The sequence below is a fragment of the Bombus huntii genome, chromosome 3 (genome assembly GCF_024542735.1).
Source record: "Bombus huntii isolate Logan2020A chromosome 3, iyBomHunt1.1, whole genome shotgun sequence".
NCBI classification, from domain to species: domain Eukaryota; kingdom Metazoa; phylum Arthropoda; class Insecta; order Hymenoptera; family Apidae; genus Bombus; species Bombus huntii.
The window spans coordinates 6,990,466-7,005,551 of record NC_066240.1 but is presented as its reverse complement, the minus strand read 5'-3'; the positions used below and the strand labels follow the sequence as shown (position 1 = coordinate 7,005,551).

The 15,086-nt window shown below is 31.7% G+C and overlaps 1 protein-coding gene across 2 annotated transcripts; it reads right to left on the bottom strand.

Annotated features, from left to right (window-relative positions):
- Nucleotides 1-10,853: 10,853 nt before the first annotated feature.
- On the bottom strand, nt 10,854-14,488 carry LOC126863402 (TBC1 domain family member 13). Of its 2 annotated transcripts, XR_007688840.1 has the most exons (11): nt 14,340-14,488; nt 14,198-14,271; nt 13,905-14,030; nt 13,484-13,637; nt 13,260-13,416; nt 12,905-13,103; nt 12,642-12,843; nt 12,447-12,569; nt 12,318-12,375; nt 12,011-12,167; nt 10,854-11,919 (listed from the first exon to the last, which is right to left on the bottom strand). XR_007688840.1 is itself a non-coding variant. In XM_050613524.1 (10 exons), the coding sequence occupies exons 1-10, from the start codon at nt 14,357-14,359 to the stop codon at nt 12,090-12,092; spliced, it is 1,191 nt and encodes a 396-aa protein (XP_050469481.1). In that variant the 5' UTR covers nt 14,360-14,488; the 3' UTR covers nt 10,854-12,089. The 2 variants fall into 2 exon arrangements, 1 of the variants encoding a protein (XP_050469481.1); XM_050613524.1 differs by having other exon boundaries at nt 10,854-12,167.
- Between the last annotated feature and the right edge of the window lie 598 nt (nt 14,489-15,086).

Below are 15,086 nucleotides of genomic sequence, written 5' to 3'. Positions count from 1 at the left end.
TTAAGAACCGCTGGTATACATGTTTTATGCGAATTATGGAAATAAATTGTTCCTATTGGTGTGCCCATCGTTGTATAGTACCTATAGCTATGTATTAATTTTCATTAAAAGAGTAACACGTGATATATATATATATAAATAATCGTTTGCAATTCGATTAAATATTTAATATCTGCATAAATATAATTTAGTAAAATTGAAATGAAATTACATAGATATGTACAGCTATCGTTTAACATTTACATACGTATAATCATATTCATTGAATATAAGTGTTTATATATGTATCTTTAGATATTTTTCGTAGGAAATGAAGAGAGAGAGATGCAATGAGAAATTACATAGCTCATCGCGTTCGTTGCACCAGGCCAGCAAATTCTGATACTTTATTGCATGGTCGTAACAAAATCATACATAATTAGGAATGTATAACAATTATAAACTGCACTGCGCCGACTTCATAAATCACCCGGCCACAGAAATGATTTAAAGCCAAACTCTTAAACTTGTGTGGTTTCACAACTGTGATTAAGATCGATGATTATCGTTTATTACGTTTACATAAGGTATAATATGAGTATTTAAAATGAGAAAGGAACGATTGCATGTAATTCACGGACAATCCAACTAAATTATATAGGTACTATCTCCAAGCAATAATAATCGAGATATCCCTTGCTTATCAGCACTCTATATTTCTTTCAAGTGACTCGGAAATAGTGTTCTTTACGTTACACGCGTGTATATACACACTCCCCATTGAATTAATCTAAGCTATATACGATTCAACTGTTAGCTACTATTGAAATTTATGAGCGCAGATCGTATCTTCTTTGGAAATTGATTTAAACCAAATTATAGCACTATTATATACTTTTATTAGGTATTGTATATAGAACGTACTGACAGCGAGAGTTCATTGAAGATCTAAATTATTACAAGTGTTTTCTAAATCATCGATGAGTATGAAAAATATCGTACATATCTAACATAGCATTAAATGGCAATAAAAATATCAACGTTGATGAAATATTAAATAATAGAGATTTTAAAGAAGAAATGTTAACCTACCTAGAAATACCTAGAAGCTAAAAATATCTTCATAGTATAATAATAGCAACCGGTACAAATCCACCGACAGTAACGAATGTCACAATATTGACTAGCAACATGGCAATGTAGTCAACGTTCGACAGTCCGTTAAAATCCCTTTTCATTCTTCAATTAGATCCGCCTCGACTATCGATACCCGTCTATCATGCTCCCTTCCGAGCGTTTCTGATGTTTCTTGTTTGTGAATCCGTATTTTTTACCATCATCCCTTAATCTTCACCCTTGTTTCAACGCATTGTAGATACGCAAAAATATCTAATTAGAATGATTGCTGAGGATAAGCTTTGTTTGTTCTACGTTTATTTTAAATTTCTTACTTCGAATATTTACAAACACTGTTTGTTTATAAAGAAATTTATTATGAACCTTATACACGCTCATAGCGTCCTTTTTTCTTTGTTACTCACAACTGTCTAAAGGTAACGCTAAAGATATGTTTTTCATTTAAAGAACTGTATAAGTTCTTAAGGAATAATCATACACCTGTATCATTATTTAATAGTAATGATTGTGTGATTCTATTTCTTTTTGTTTCTTAGATTATTATGTTCCAAATGAGATTTATGGGATATTAAACATGTTCGCGAAGAAATTTATGGTGAATTACTCGTTGGAGTTAATGGATAAACAGATAAGTAGGATAGTAGGTAAATAGTACATTACTTCGTATATTACTGCACACTTTGTTGTTATTTATCTAGAACTATTACATATTTGTTTACTTATTTCCTTTTTTATTACCTAATATCTAGCTATCTGAAAAATTGACATTACGCACAAAGTAAGAACAATTAAAAATCTAGTTGGTGATGGATATATCCATCATTCATTGTAGCGAATAATAACCGGGAAAACCGGAAAATTTCTAATGATCGACTAGTTCATATTTTTGTTAGCTCGCGCAACATGACGTCGTGATGTTCTCTTCGTTACATGATCTACAGGGTACTAACGCGTCAAAAGATGTTTGTCGAAGTTGCCAGTGGTCAAACACTTTGTCATCATGCCATCGCAAAATCTTGTAATGAGCATTTCACACTCCTTAAAGCCTGCTATTTGCCATATGTTGTGATAAACACTATAATTACACGGTTAGTTTACGACTTTTGAGACGCGAAAATATTATGATATAGCGATAATGGCAAATTACAGGCAAATAAATGCGTTAAAACATCAAAAATATTTTATATTCTCTCTACTTGCGAGCAGTATACGTAGTTAGAAGTATAAATGTATATCGATGCTAAAAAAATCTGTAACAACACGCGCGAACACAAATTTCAATTGTTATAAAAATAATTACTACAAAATACGAAGTACCAGGATTCCGCTTAATCGCAGAATGAGAAGTAAATATACATATGTCTTCTAAAAGATATTTACTTATGAAAAACAATTAAAAAGTGGCAAGTATAAGCGAAACATAGTTAAGGATTCTTTATACCTATGTAATACGATACATACAGTTTATATATTTTTTTTAATCTTCAAAAAATTTCATAATATTTATCTAAGTTGCAGCTGAGATTAACAAAACTACACCGGTTGTAAATGTTTAATACGAAAGTTAAATATTGTTTTCATTGTTGTAAACAAGTGAAAGAGAATTTGAAGTCACTAAGAAAAGATGCTAAGAACTAAGGAAATGCTAAGAATTTCTAGGCTCACAAACTATTTTCCCTAATGGCAATGAGCATTTAAGGACCGCTTGTTGACTGTACCGTATTGTATAATTTTCGCTGTCAGAGATTAGGAAAATGTTTGGTCCAAGAAATAGTTTAGTCGGAGTTTAAGATAACTCAATAGGGATACACAGATGCTGGTTCAAGAAGGATGACTCTAGAACATTACCGTTCCAATCAAAAATAGGACGCAATATTGTATATAACATTGCACGGGCAGACTAAATATTCCCTTTGCCTTCTGCTTTGCATTCTTCGTCATCTGGCGTTGGCCTGATAATGCTCCACATTATATTCACCTCCTTAAAAGTTTCGAAAGTAACTGTTTCAATAAATCATGAAATTGTGTCAGCATTGACATTTCTACTGCGTAAATGTTTGTCACGTCTTATTTATTTCACGTTTTACTACCTTAATTCGAATGTTAGTGTCTATCCGTAGTTTTAGAGATACAATTACAAAAATCTAGAGAGAAATTTATTTTATTGTTTAGAATACATTGTCGTACACTATGTACATTTAAATATTTTGCAAATTTTTAAATGTACATAGTCTCCTTTACCATTAGTATTCCATCCCAGTGTAATTTAACAACTTTTACTTTCTACGACATCTTTTATAATTCTGTTAGTTTGTTTGCTTATTAGCTTAAAACGAGCTTAGAACCTAACTTAGAACAAAGCATATTTTCTGGCCTTTTGCCAAACTATACATACAATTGTCCTTTGTAAAAGGACCGACGTTTCGTCCGGAAACTTGAGAGAGATAGAAGCTGAGAGAAATGGAAAATTTATTATCGCCTATAAAAATGACACTTGGAGTAAGAGTAAACGTTTGATTTACTATTCAGTCGTCGCAATGAACCTTCCATTTAGGAACTTTAAATTCTTCACCTTCCAAAAACAAAAGAAATTTACAAGTAAAGGCGAAGAATTTATTTAGAATTTTCTTCTTCCTTTAATTTATTGTACTAAATTTCTCCGTTTAACAGTTGCTATTTTGAAAAAGAATTCCAACCATATCCTTGATATTTTTTGTCCATATTATTATATTTTGCAATCATATCATGTTAACGATCAAATCATATTAGCAATCAAGTACAGGATGTACGAAAGAAATCTCGCGCGAAGAAGAACTGAAACGCATACACGTAAGACGAGATAAGAGATAAACGATTTAAAAAGTGACGGCACGTATCTCCGTGCGGTATTACGCGTGCTTAAAAGAGTTTTCAAACCGCTGACATTTGCGTCAATCGTTTCTTTACGCAGATTACGCCTAATCATTGAGAACACAATTAGACAGCGATATTTGCATAACAATGTATATAAGTCGCGGTGACTCGACAGTTTTATTGGGAACAAAACATTAATCTTGCAAGTTAAGAGAAGCGGTGCTTACTGCCCGTTATGTAGATTTATAAGACTGAAACGTAGGATTTGTTAAAAATGCGCTTCATTGGAAAGCAGGAGTATGTGAAAATGCTACAAAAAGTATTGGCGACAGTGTATTTAGTATAGAACGATGTACATATACGTATGAAACGAAGACGAAATAATTTCTTTTTTCATTTATTCCTCTTCCATATTTTTGCACGCGTATGTATAAAGATCACAATTGCGTGAACTTAAAAAAACATTAATTTACGAATACATCTTCCTTTCTTCGCCAAGTTAACTTTAATGATCGGTACCGTAAACATGCCTTTTTCTTTTATAGCGCTATAAACGCTTCTTTGATGAAAGCGTACACAAGCGCTTACAACTGCCCTCCGCATGATGCACTTTATTTATTTCAAGTTTCTCGCCAGTAAATACTTCGATAGATTTTAACATCGAATCAAATTATAAAGTACATTGTTCACAATTTAACAATAAATTTAACTCTAAAATTGTGAAGATTTACAACGATGTATATGTATAATTGTTTCCTCACGACTATATTACTTCTATTTAAACGTTAATTGCTTCTGACACGCCGCATTGTGTCCGCCTCCACTTACCTCTTTATCATAATAATCAAATAATAAATCAAACGAAACATAAAACTATACATTATTATACTAATTTGCGAGATTATAAATTGGCACATAAACTTCGAATGAACGTCATTATCTAGCTTATAAATGGTAAACAAGACAATAGACGGATTATCATCGTTTCAATTATTATTATTATTATCCTGTTTAGGAACATAAACAAATAAATGCGTCAATTAAAAGATATATTACCCAAAATCGATCAGAATTCATAGATAGCATTACATAGATACATAGATACATTATTTATATGTTTTGATGAATATGAAAAGGCAAAAGATTGAATTAATTACAAACTTAAAAGGAGATCTCCTTGATGACCGAATTAGAAAAGGCGTTAGTACGTTCGAATGCGTTGGTTATCCCAAATTCCATGCAGAACATTTACTTATACTGCAGCGCAGTGGCTGTGAGTCGCAACCTCTTGATTATTGCACCTATGGGAAACATGATGGTACATCAGGGCATCGCAACGTCTCGTAACTTTACATAAAATTAGTACCTAAAAGCCCTTTGTCTTCATGGAGCCCATGAAATAACTGTACTCCTGCGAATATTATACCTGGGCAATCGTTACGTTTAATCGAAATAGATTAATATTATAGAAAATTCGATAAATATAGAAGGATAAAGAAAAAGTCGTACTGATACAGCTTGTGGAAAGAATTGAAACCGTCATTTGGAAAGCGAAGGGGCAAATATCATAAATATCGTTCTCATTTATGATATTTGACTTGCGTGGTTCTCGTGTAAAGTATTGCTCCTGTGTAAAATTTGTATCTAAAGGCCCTTTGTCTTCATGCAGCTCATGAAATGATTATACTCCTGCGAATATTATACCTGGGCAATCGTTACGTTTAATCGAAATAGATTAATATTATAGAAAATTCGATAAATCTAGAAGGATAAAGAAAAAGTCGTACCGATACAGCTTGTGGAAAGAATTGAAACCGTCATTTGGAAAGCGAAGGAGTAAATATCATAAATATCGTTCTCATTTATGATATTTGACTTGCGTGGTTCTCGTGTAAAGTATTGCTCCTGTGTAAAATGTGCACCTGCGAGCTCTTTGCCTTCATGCAGCTCAAGAAATATTTGTACCCCTGATAATATCTTCCTGAAATAAATAATTATTATAGAAAATACGATAAATGTAGGAGGATAAAACAAAAGTCGAAAAGCGAAGAAATAAGTATCATTCTCATTTGTGTTATTTAACTTGTCATTCCTGTGTAAATTATTAATAATATCGTTCTTCACCGATACAATGCGGCATATATACCTCTTTCAAATAGATGCCGTAAAATTTTATTGCAAACAGCACCATATAAGAAAGGTTTAATACAGATGGAGGTGTGGAAGCTAAATAGTAAAATAATAAATAGCACGAAGTTCGAATTCACATTCCCTAAACGCTTATTATGTATTTGGTATAATCATAAAATGATTATGATCGGTTAATAGGCAAATAAATAAATTAACAGAATCTCAACGAAATTTATGGACGTGATTACCAAATCAAGTATCCAAACAATACATTGCACAATATAAATTCCTTTTACGCGTATAAAATTTATAGCTCAGGTAATCGTTATCTAGTAGACTGATCAATCATATCGTTCCAATCATCGATCGAATGAATCAAATAAATCTAAATTATCTTAAAAAATGCATACGATACGCGCCAATATACGTATAAATTATCCAAAGTGGAGTATAGTTATAATTTTTAATTTCAAATGTATTTTTTTTTTTTTTAATTTCATTCGCAACAACATAAATTTACATAAAAGTACACAATCTGGTAGTGTAATGAACATATTCGTGCGGACGCACTTTATCGCTGTAGCGTCGTAAATATTAATAAACTGAAAATACCAGACGGCAGGGTACAAAAGATCGTAATAAAAAATATCGGGACAAAAAAATGGTAAGGTCCTTCCAAAAAAAGAAGAAATTTGTAAAAACTACCCGACTACGGAAGAAGATAAGGTACGCTTATTTTTAATGGAGGTTTAGTTCATCGCTTTTCCTTCGTGTACCAAAAGGTACACGACGTTTTTAAACCGCATTTAAACGGCAGTAATTTTATCGCATGGTAATTACGTCGCAACTGCCGTACCTTCGAGGGACCTTTGTCACCGTACGTGTAGTAAGTCCGGAAAATTTTACGACCGAATTTGCCTGAGCAAATTATCCTAACTTCACTCTAGCAAAAAAAGATAGCATTTCGTACTCCGAAGAAACCCAGGCAGCGTCAGTTGACCATTGAAAAGGTATTAAGCTGAAACCCAAGGCAGCTAAGTACACATTTCGGGAACAAAGATTGGACGACTGCTGGATAATTTCTTGTATGAATTCTTTCAGCATCAAACTGCATTAATTATCGAAGTTTCTCGATAGTTTTAATTTACTGCAATCACTCATGAATTACACGTATCTTGACATAAAGCGAAAAATTCGATATAAGGTTTACTGCACAAGGTATAAGGTATATAGATGGCCAGGAATAGATTTGACAACAATGTCAAATGAATTTCAGATGTACAAATAGTACGTTCTGGTTGACAGCAGATACAGGTGCAAGATAGGTACAGGAATTACCTTGCTGCGCGCAAGGTACAATAATGAATAGACAGTAAGTGTCGTGCCATCTTGAATATCACGCTAGATTCAATTAGTTATCTAAATTAAGTAATATTCACTTATTTATAATACTTACTTATAAATTATACTTATCTATAATAAGTATTAACTTATTATATGTAGGAGATGAAAGGAAAACCAGAGCCTTCCCTTTGCAATTTTGAGGAAGCCTTCTAATGCTTTAGCCTAGATTTTATCATAACTGTAATTAAGCAATTGTCATTTGTAATTGTTTGATATTTGTGAAAGCGAAAGTGGGTTCGAGGTGACAACTGGTCGCCGAACGTAGCCACGGTCACGGGATAAACGTTTTGCCTGACGAAGGTGTGGATCGGTTGTATTGTTCTCCCTAGAAATCACATAGAATTGTACTTTAGAGATGTCGATATAATTGGACAGACGTTGTATTAGGAATCAATCTCCAGACAGAAACTGCCTAGTAACGGCGTTTGGATCTTTCTCGATGTTTCCAAAGAGTATACAACAAACTTTTGACAGAAATTGCCTAGCAACAACGATTGGAACCTTCTCGATGTCTCCAGCGAGCATATAACAAACAAATGCGGTCGTATAGCGAAAAAGATTTTCATCAGATATTGATTCGTGTGATCGCCTTGGAAAGTGATACATCGAGCAATTTACCGAGTGTCTCAGCAATCGTATTTTTGTGTTTAAAATTATTCTACGCATAGTAAAGAGTTATCCCGTTGACCGTGGATTCGTTTGAACCCCGGAACATTGTTAATAGCGTTAATTAAATTCATTATTCGTAAAACCTATCAATCGTTAATCTCATTATTCGTTAAATTTATTATTCGTAAGTCATATTATTCGTTCCTCTTATTGTTCGTTAAACTTATTATTCTTTAATCTAATTATTAGTTAAACTTAACGTTTGTTAATCTTATCATTTATTAAGCTCATTATTCATAATATTTTGTAAAATCTTGTTTATTCGCGTAAATATATTCTCTGTTTCGTAAAACAATGGCTAATTCAAACGAAGAATCATTACGCGCCTTAAATCCTAATGATAACCCGACATACAAATAATCAGCCATGTCACTGCGCCACGCCAGAAAAATTACTGAAAATTCTCAACGCGAGAATTGATTGTAATTTTTATAAATAAATAAAAAAAAAAAATCTTGAATATCTATCCCATCGTACAAATTAACCTGAGCAATAAATTCGTTTCTTGCGAAACACGTTACAGAAATTATTTGAAAACTGTAAGAATACACGTATCTGTGTTGCTTGATGAAAGATAGGATATATTTTTATAAAAGAAATAAGATAAATGAGTTATTTGTTAGATAAATGAGATGGATTATGTATGAAACTAATAACATGTTCATATGCTCTCTTAAGAAAACGTGTACGAAATTATTATTTAGGTTAGGATATCCTATATATATATATAGGTATAAATATGTACATAACATATAGTACGATTTCTATTATATAGGTATGTATAATATAAAGTTAGATTCGATCCGGAGCTTGTAATAAGACTGTCCACGTTAATTTATATCCGCGTTTTATGTTTCGAGTTTGATAATATATCCATGAACCGCGAGCTAGAGGTCATTGGGGATTCGATCATTTGACTCCGCCTATGAGGGCACAGATATTGGAGCACCTCTTTATCTTGTTTAACGTTCGTATGAATGCAACAGCACGGGAATTTCCAGGATAGGTTGTCCGAAGTTGAAGGCATGCCTTGGAACAACCGGTTCGACCACTCTCCAACGAAACCAGGACCCGTTCTTTCGAATAGAATCTTATGGTGGTGAAAGATCGAAGACGAGGATTTCAAGATGGTAGACAAGTCTTGAATCGTTGGTTCGATTTTGTCGAGCCTTCATCTATGAAGTTTGATCTATTTTTAAATATGATGGAATATTTTTGCGATCCATGTGGATATTTATAAATTTTAGATATGTATAGGAACCATGATACTAAAATAACATTTTTACTCGTGATAAAGAAATTGGAAATTTCAAAATTGTTGATTTATATATAAATTGTATTAAATAATATAGAAATCGAATTTTGCATTGTAGATTCGTGAAGTTTGATTGTTACATATCTAGCTTTACTTCCATCTTCATCTTTTTCTACTTCATTACATTAAACTTATTAAAATATTTTTAGTCTTAATTTCTTATTGTATTCTTACTTATAATCTTATATATAGTATTTACAATCTTTTTTTGTTAAATCCTTCATTTCCTTTACAAAGTATGCATTTATTTTAATAAAGTGAAACCACAGCCATCCTAATAGTTTATCATAGAGTAACAAATATTAGCAGCTATCTGTAACAATAAATTAATATTAATATGTGTTTGAATGAATCTTTTCAAATTCGTGGAATATTTGTACATAGCGAACCAATCAGCATCATTCGAACACCGTCGAATATTGACGACGCCGTACGAAGTTGGCCGAAACCAGGTTCGTAGCGGTGATAAGAAAATGAGCGGCAAAATCCTGCGCCGTACGAGCATACAAGTTTTTGATCATTTTCGCATGACAGGAGTTGATTTGGTTTCACCGTTTATTGTGAATATGTACCTAAAACTGTATTCTTGGACTCAATAAATTTTAAATCTCCCCTCTTAAATAAAAAAAAAAAGAGTTGATTTGGCTCTATCGATCAAACAGCAGGATCAAATCATTGCAGAATTACATAATTACACAAATTATTGTACAGAAAATAATGAATTTATTGTACAATTATACGGTTACTGCAAATTGACGAAGCATTTAATTGTTTAAAATCCCACCAACATCCACAATCCTCAAATCCTTTTTAACTTCCATTAGTCTAAGGAATAAGTTATAAAAAATGAATTGATAAAATTGGTGAATATTAAGAGAATAAAAGAGCATAAAAAGTATTCGAAACCTTCTGAAATTCCTGGAAATGGTATCATTTTCCAAGAAAATTTAAAAGCGAAAAATTTTAAAAAGATAGGGAGTATACAATCTTGAAGATGGTAACAATGTGTCGATAATTCTTGGAATTTGATGTCAATTTTCAGAATTTTCGATAGTTATTTCGCGGATATTTTTTTGTATACAATTCTGCTTAAAATTCCATGTGTTCTTAACTAATTTTTTCACTAGTTTCAATTCATTTTATTTATTGCTTATCCTACTTCACTTAACTACCTATTAGTTCCTACTTCAACCACTGCTGGCGGTGCAATCTTATTCTATACTCAGTCGATAACGTCGAAAGTAATGCTTAAATGGTAAAACATTCGCAAGTTAATAAATAAAAGAAATCGCAAAACTTCAAAGTTTGAGATAAACAGACAGAAAAGGTGGGTTATAGAATATATATAGAATTGTAAAGAAAACAATTTATGCAAATATAACATTTTTTTTATTTTATAAACGCAGAACAAACGACGCAGGTCATTACAAAAATAAGATTACAAAATATAATATTTCACTTAAACACAGTACGTAATTATTGCGCGTACAAACGATAATAATATTAGTGTTTAATGATTACAAAATGTATGTCGAATCAGCCAGTATTACAGACGCATTCGCACATCTTTTATTTTCTTTCTGCGCTCTTGTAATTATTCAATAACTACTAGATTACCTTTCACACTTTTTTCGTTAAGAAATTTTTATGAAATCTCAACTTACTAATAAATGCTTTTTTGAATATCCAAACATTTGTTCTTTTCGTTTTTTTTTTTTTTTTTTTTGGACATAACAAAGATTAGATGGCTGAATTTTTCATTCACAGCACAGTTATTATGTTTTTCTTAACCCTTAACAAAAGTACTTTTTATTCAAAATGTCTACTTTTTAAAAGTAAACTTGCTCCTTTCTTTTATTGCTATTTATATGTATATATCTTAATCGAATCATTCAATCAAAAAAAAAATAATAATAATAAGATTAATGGCGATAATGTAACTTAAAATTTTTAAATGAAACATCTTTTTAATATTTAATTTACATAAAATATTTAAACTCACTTATTTATGTAAATTTAAACATGCTAAAGTGCAATCAATTTTCTAGGAAGAAAAATAAAGAAAAAATACTTAAGTGTAAATCTTATCAATAACAAATAACTAAATATATCTGCAGAAATGCGATAAGAATCATTGAGTTTACAACTCACTTCATTTCTTGTTAAGGGTTAAATGAGTCTCTTTATTTCGATTAATAAAGAAACAGAGAGCCAAATTCAGATTCTACCAATCCCGCCCTCCCAGATACATACAAATGGAAAAATTTTTATATTTTGGGAGTATAAAACGTTGTTTAAAATCATTTTACTTTTCAACGATTCTTACACGTAATACGATATTTACGTTATATCTATATATGTATATATCTATGCGAACCATTTAGAACGACTCTTTTAGTTCTGATAAGTTGTTCGCGTAAGGATGCTCAGGCCTATGTGTAAGATCATAATTTGCATTGTAGAAATGAGAAAATGAGAGAAATAAGAAGAAACAAAGGATATAACAGCGTTAGGAATATATACCTTTGAAGGATGTTTAAGCACTCCATTCCAAACGATTCGTTTATACTTTCAATTCTTTACGAAACAGCACTATTACACGTTACGATGAGTTCAGACTTTTGCCTGCCAATGCAGCTGCCTTAGAAAGTACTATTTGGATGTCAACCGAAGGAAAATTCTAAAACAAAATCAGAATAAACATTACTACATTAAATTCAATAATATTTCGAAGGATATCTTACTGAAAATAATTTTTTCGTTTAAGTGCAAAAGGTATACGTACATTCAGTTTTAATTTTCTATGTGGTATAAAGGAAATATAACTTACTTGTAAAAGTTTAACATTTGTAGCAAAGTCTCCAGCAAGTAATTGGTCCCTCAAGAGTCTGAAAATTTTCACATGCTTAAATTATATTCATATTTGGGACTAAAATTTATTGCAACAAAAGATACTTACAAAATCATGGCACAGCAAATATGTATCAAAAAACTGAATCTATTCTCGTCAGCAAAAAGAGAATCCCAAATTCTCATGACATCGGGTAATGGAAATTCTTGTGAGAGAAGAAGCGTTAGCCATCTAGAGAGAGGATAATTTTTATTTATAAAAATAATAATTTCTAAAAAAAGAAAATTATTTCTATTAGCTTACCTGAAGCTATAGTATTGTGGACATAATTCTTGTTGATGCAAACGCATCCAAACTTCAGGATCATTAACTTTGACTTGAGTTGTGAGCTTACCCATCATCGAATTTATTCCAAACTCAGCTTCATCCAGTGATTTTATAAAAAAGTCACGGATCTCACTCATCAGATTGGTGAAGCAAAAAAATGTATCTGCTTCTGCATGTTCTATAAGAAATATGTAAATGTGAAATATAAAGAATTTAAAAGTGTATTTTTCAATGATTACCTCTCCAGTTTTGGTCAGGGTCACAAGCAAATGCGTGATATATAGGTCCAACAATTTCATTCATACCCTGTACATATCCTTGTCCTGGATTTAATTTGGCATACAGAAAGAGTATCCTTTCTAAAACTTCCCAATGAGCTTCACCACCTTCCGCTAGTGGTGCATAATCTTCTGTAGCTTTTCTAATAGATACTGCTATCTATAGGTAAACAAATGAAGTTTTTTCACAACACTAATTTAAGATATGAAATTGAAGTAGTTAAACGGCGTTACCTGCTGCTTTCCATCCGCAATAAAGCATAAGAATCAACATTAATACCATTTTTTATTTATAGTATTATTAAATATGAAATACCTTAGTGATACCCAGTCCCTTTCTCTCTACATTTGCACTTCTTAAAACTGTATGTTGCACTCTATGATGTAAACGTCTCTGTCCATTAGCATTTACAATCTCTTTACGTGGATAATCGGTGCCTTGTTGGAAGAACGATATATCTGGACATAATCTCCTACAAATATAATTCATTATATTTCTAACACATAAGAAACTGTTACATCATATGGTCAAAAACATACCTAACATCTTTGTCTATTTGTAGAAGAACTTCATTATCCTTAAAGTAGGTTTGCCACTTACTATCAGGATTTAAATTTAACGGATGATCGTGAAGTGTAACATCTACTCTTTCTCCATCACTATTTGCTTCACCTGGCGTGACAATGAGATCCTCTGCAATGCCAATTTCATTACTATTTCATTATTTATACCTTTATGATCGAAAATCACAGGTGAAAAACATCATGAGTTACATTTTATTTATATATTATATATATATATATATATATATATTTATCTTTTATAGAAGAACAATAAAATTCAATATGCTGTTAATTAAATTCACATCAGAACTATCTTTCCATCTGAGTTTGGTATTAACTTATCATATTTTTCCATGTGATCTTTAACTGTAAATCAAATAAGAGAAACAAACTGTACCAATAAACGTTTTATAAAGCGTTCTTTTACGAATAAGCGTTTCTGACCAACTGGCTCTTGTTGAAGGTAGATAATTTAATAAAAGTTTCCAGCATAGAGGTCTCAAACCTCCTTCATCCGGTATTCCTGTAAATAATTGACCATCAATTAGTAAGCTTTTCTAATCCATCCATTTATTACAATATCCACTGTGACACACAAAGAAGATTAAAAGATATATATATATATATATATATATATATATATATATATATATATATATATATATATATACACATATATAAAACACATACCATGGAAGCATAATCGTTTGAGATTAATGAGATCTATTTCTTCAGCGTTTAGTGCATCATCGAATTCATATAATCTAAAGAAGAAACAAGCATATATAACTGAAAATTTTTCAAATCAACTAAGATTTCCTAATATAATTACCTTTTTCTTAAAATACTCATGGTGACTGTGCGCGGCACATGCGGTGCTTAACAAGAAATCCACTATGTTCTTATCGGCATTCAATAGGCATGTGGGCGTAGAGCAATACCCACTTCTTACATTATTGTCAGTGGCCGGCCAGATTGACAGGCAAACTAACCGCCATTTTTCTTGTTACGCACTGATCGACCGCTTACATCAAACAATGATTCAAGGGTCTCGTATTAGGGTGTGGAATAATCTTTCTTATCATAGCAATATGGCACTTTATACTCGTGACTTCGTAACTACAAGCACGTGAACTACAGTTTCTGCACAATCTACTCGCAGTCGTGGTGGCGGGATAGCGACGGGTAACAAGGGGAAAATACAGGTGTGGAAATCGCTCTACAAACGGGACTACGTGAAAGTTGTAGTACGCGTATAGTGTTACAAAAGCCTTATAGGTTTTCTTAAAATGGATTTTCGTTTTTTAAATATCTTGGCTTAAACTTTATATGGACCGAGTAACTCAGATATATGACACACATGTCTCAAAACGTACTGTAGCTATAATGCTACAATACGTATTTACTACGCGGTTGGTCCGGGTTCAAATCCGGCAGAAGGTTTACTAATTCTCATTTATTTTTCTACTTTTTTTGTTTTCTTTCGTTTCTCTTTTTTACGAATCTTACCATGGAAATATTATATATTACGTATTATATATATTTATAAACATTATATACTGTATTACATATTACATAT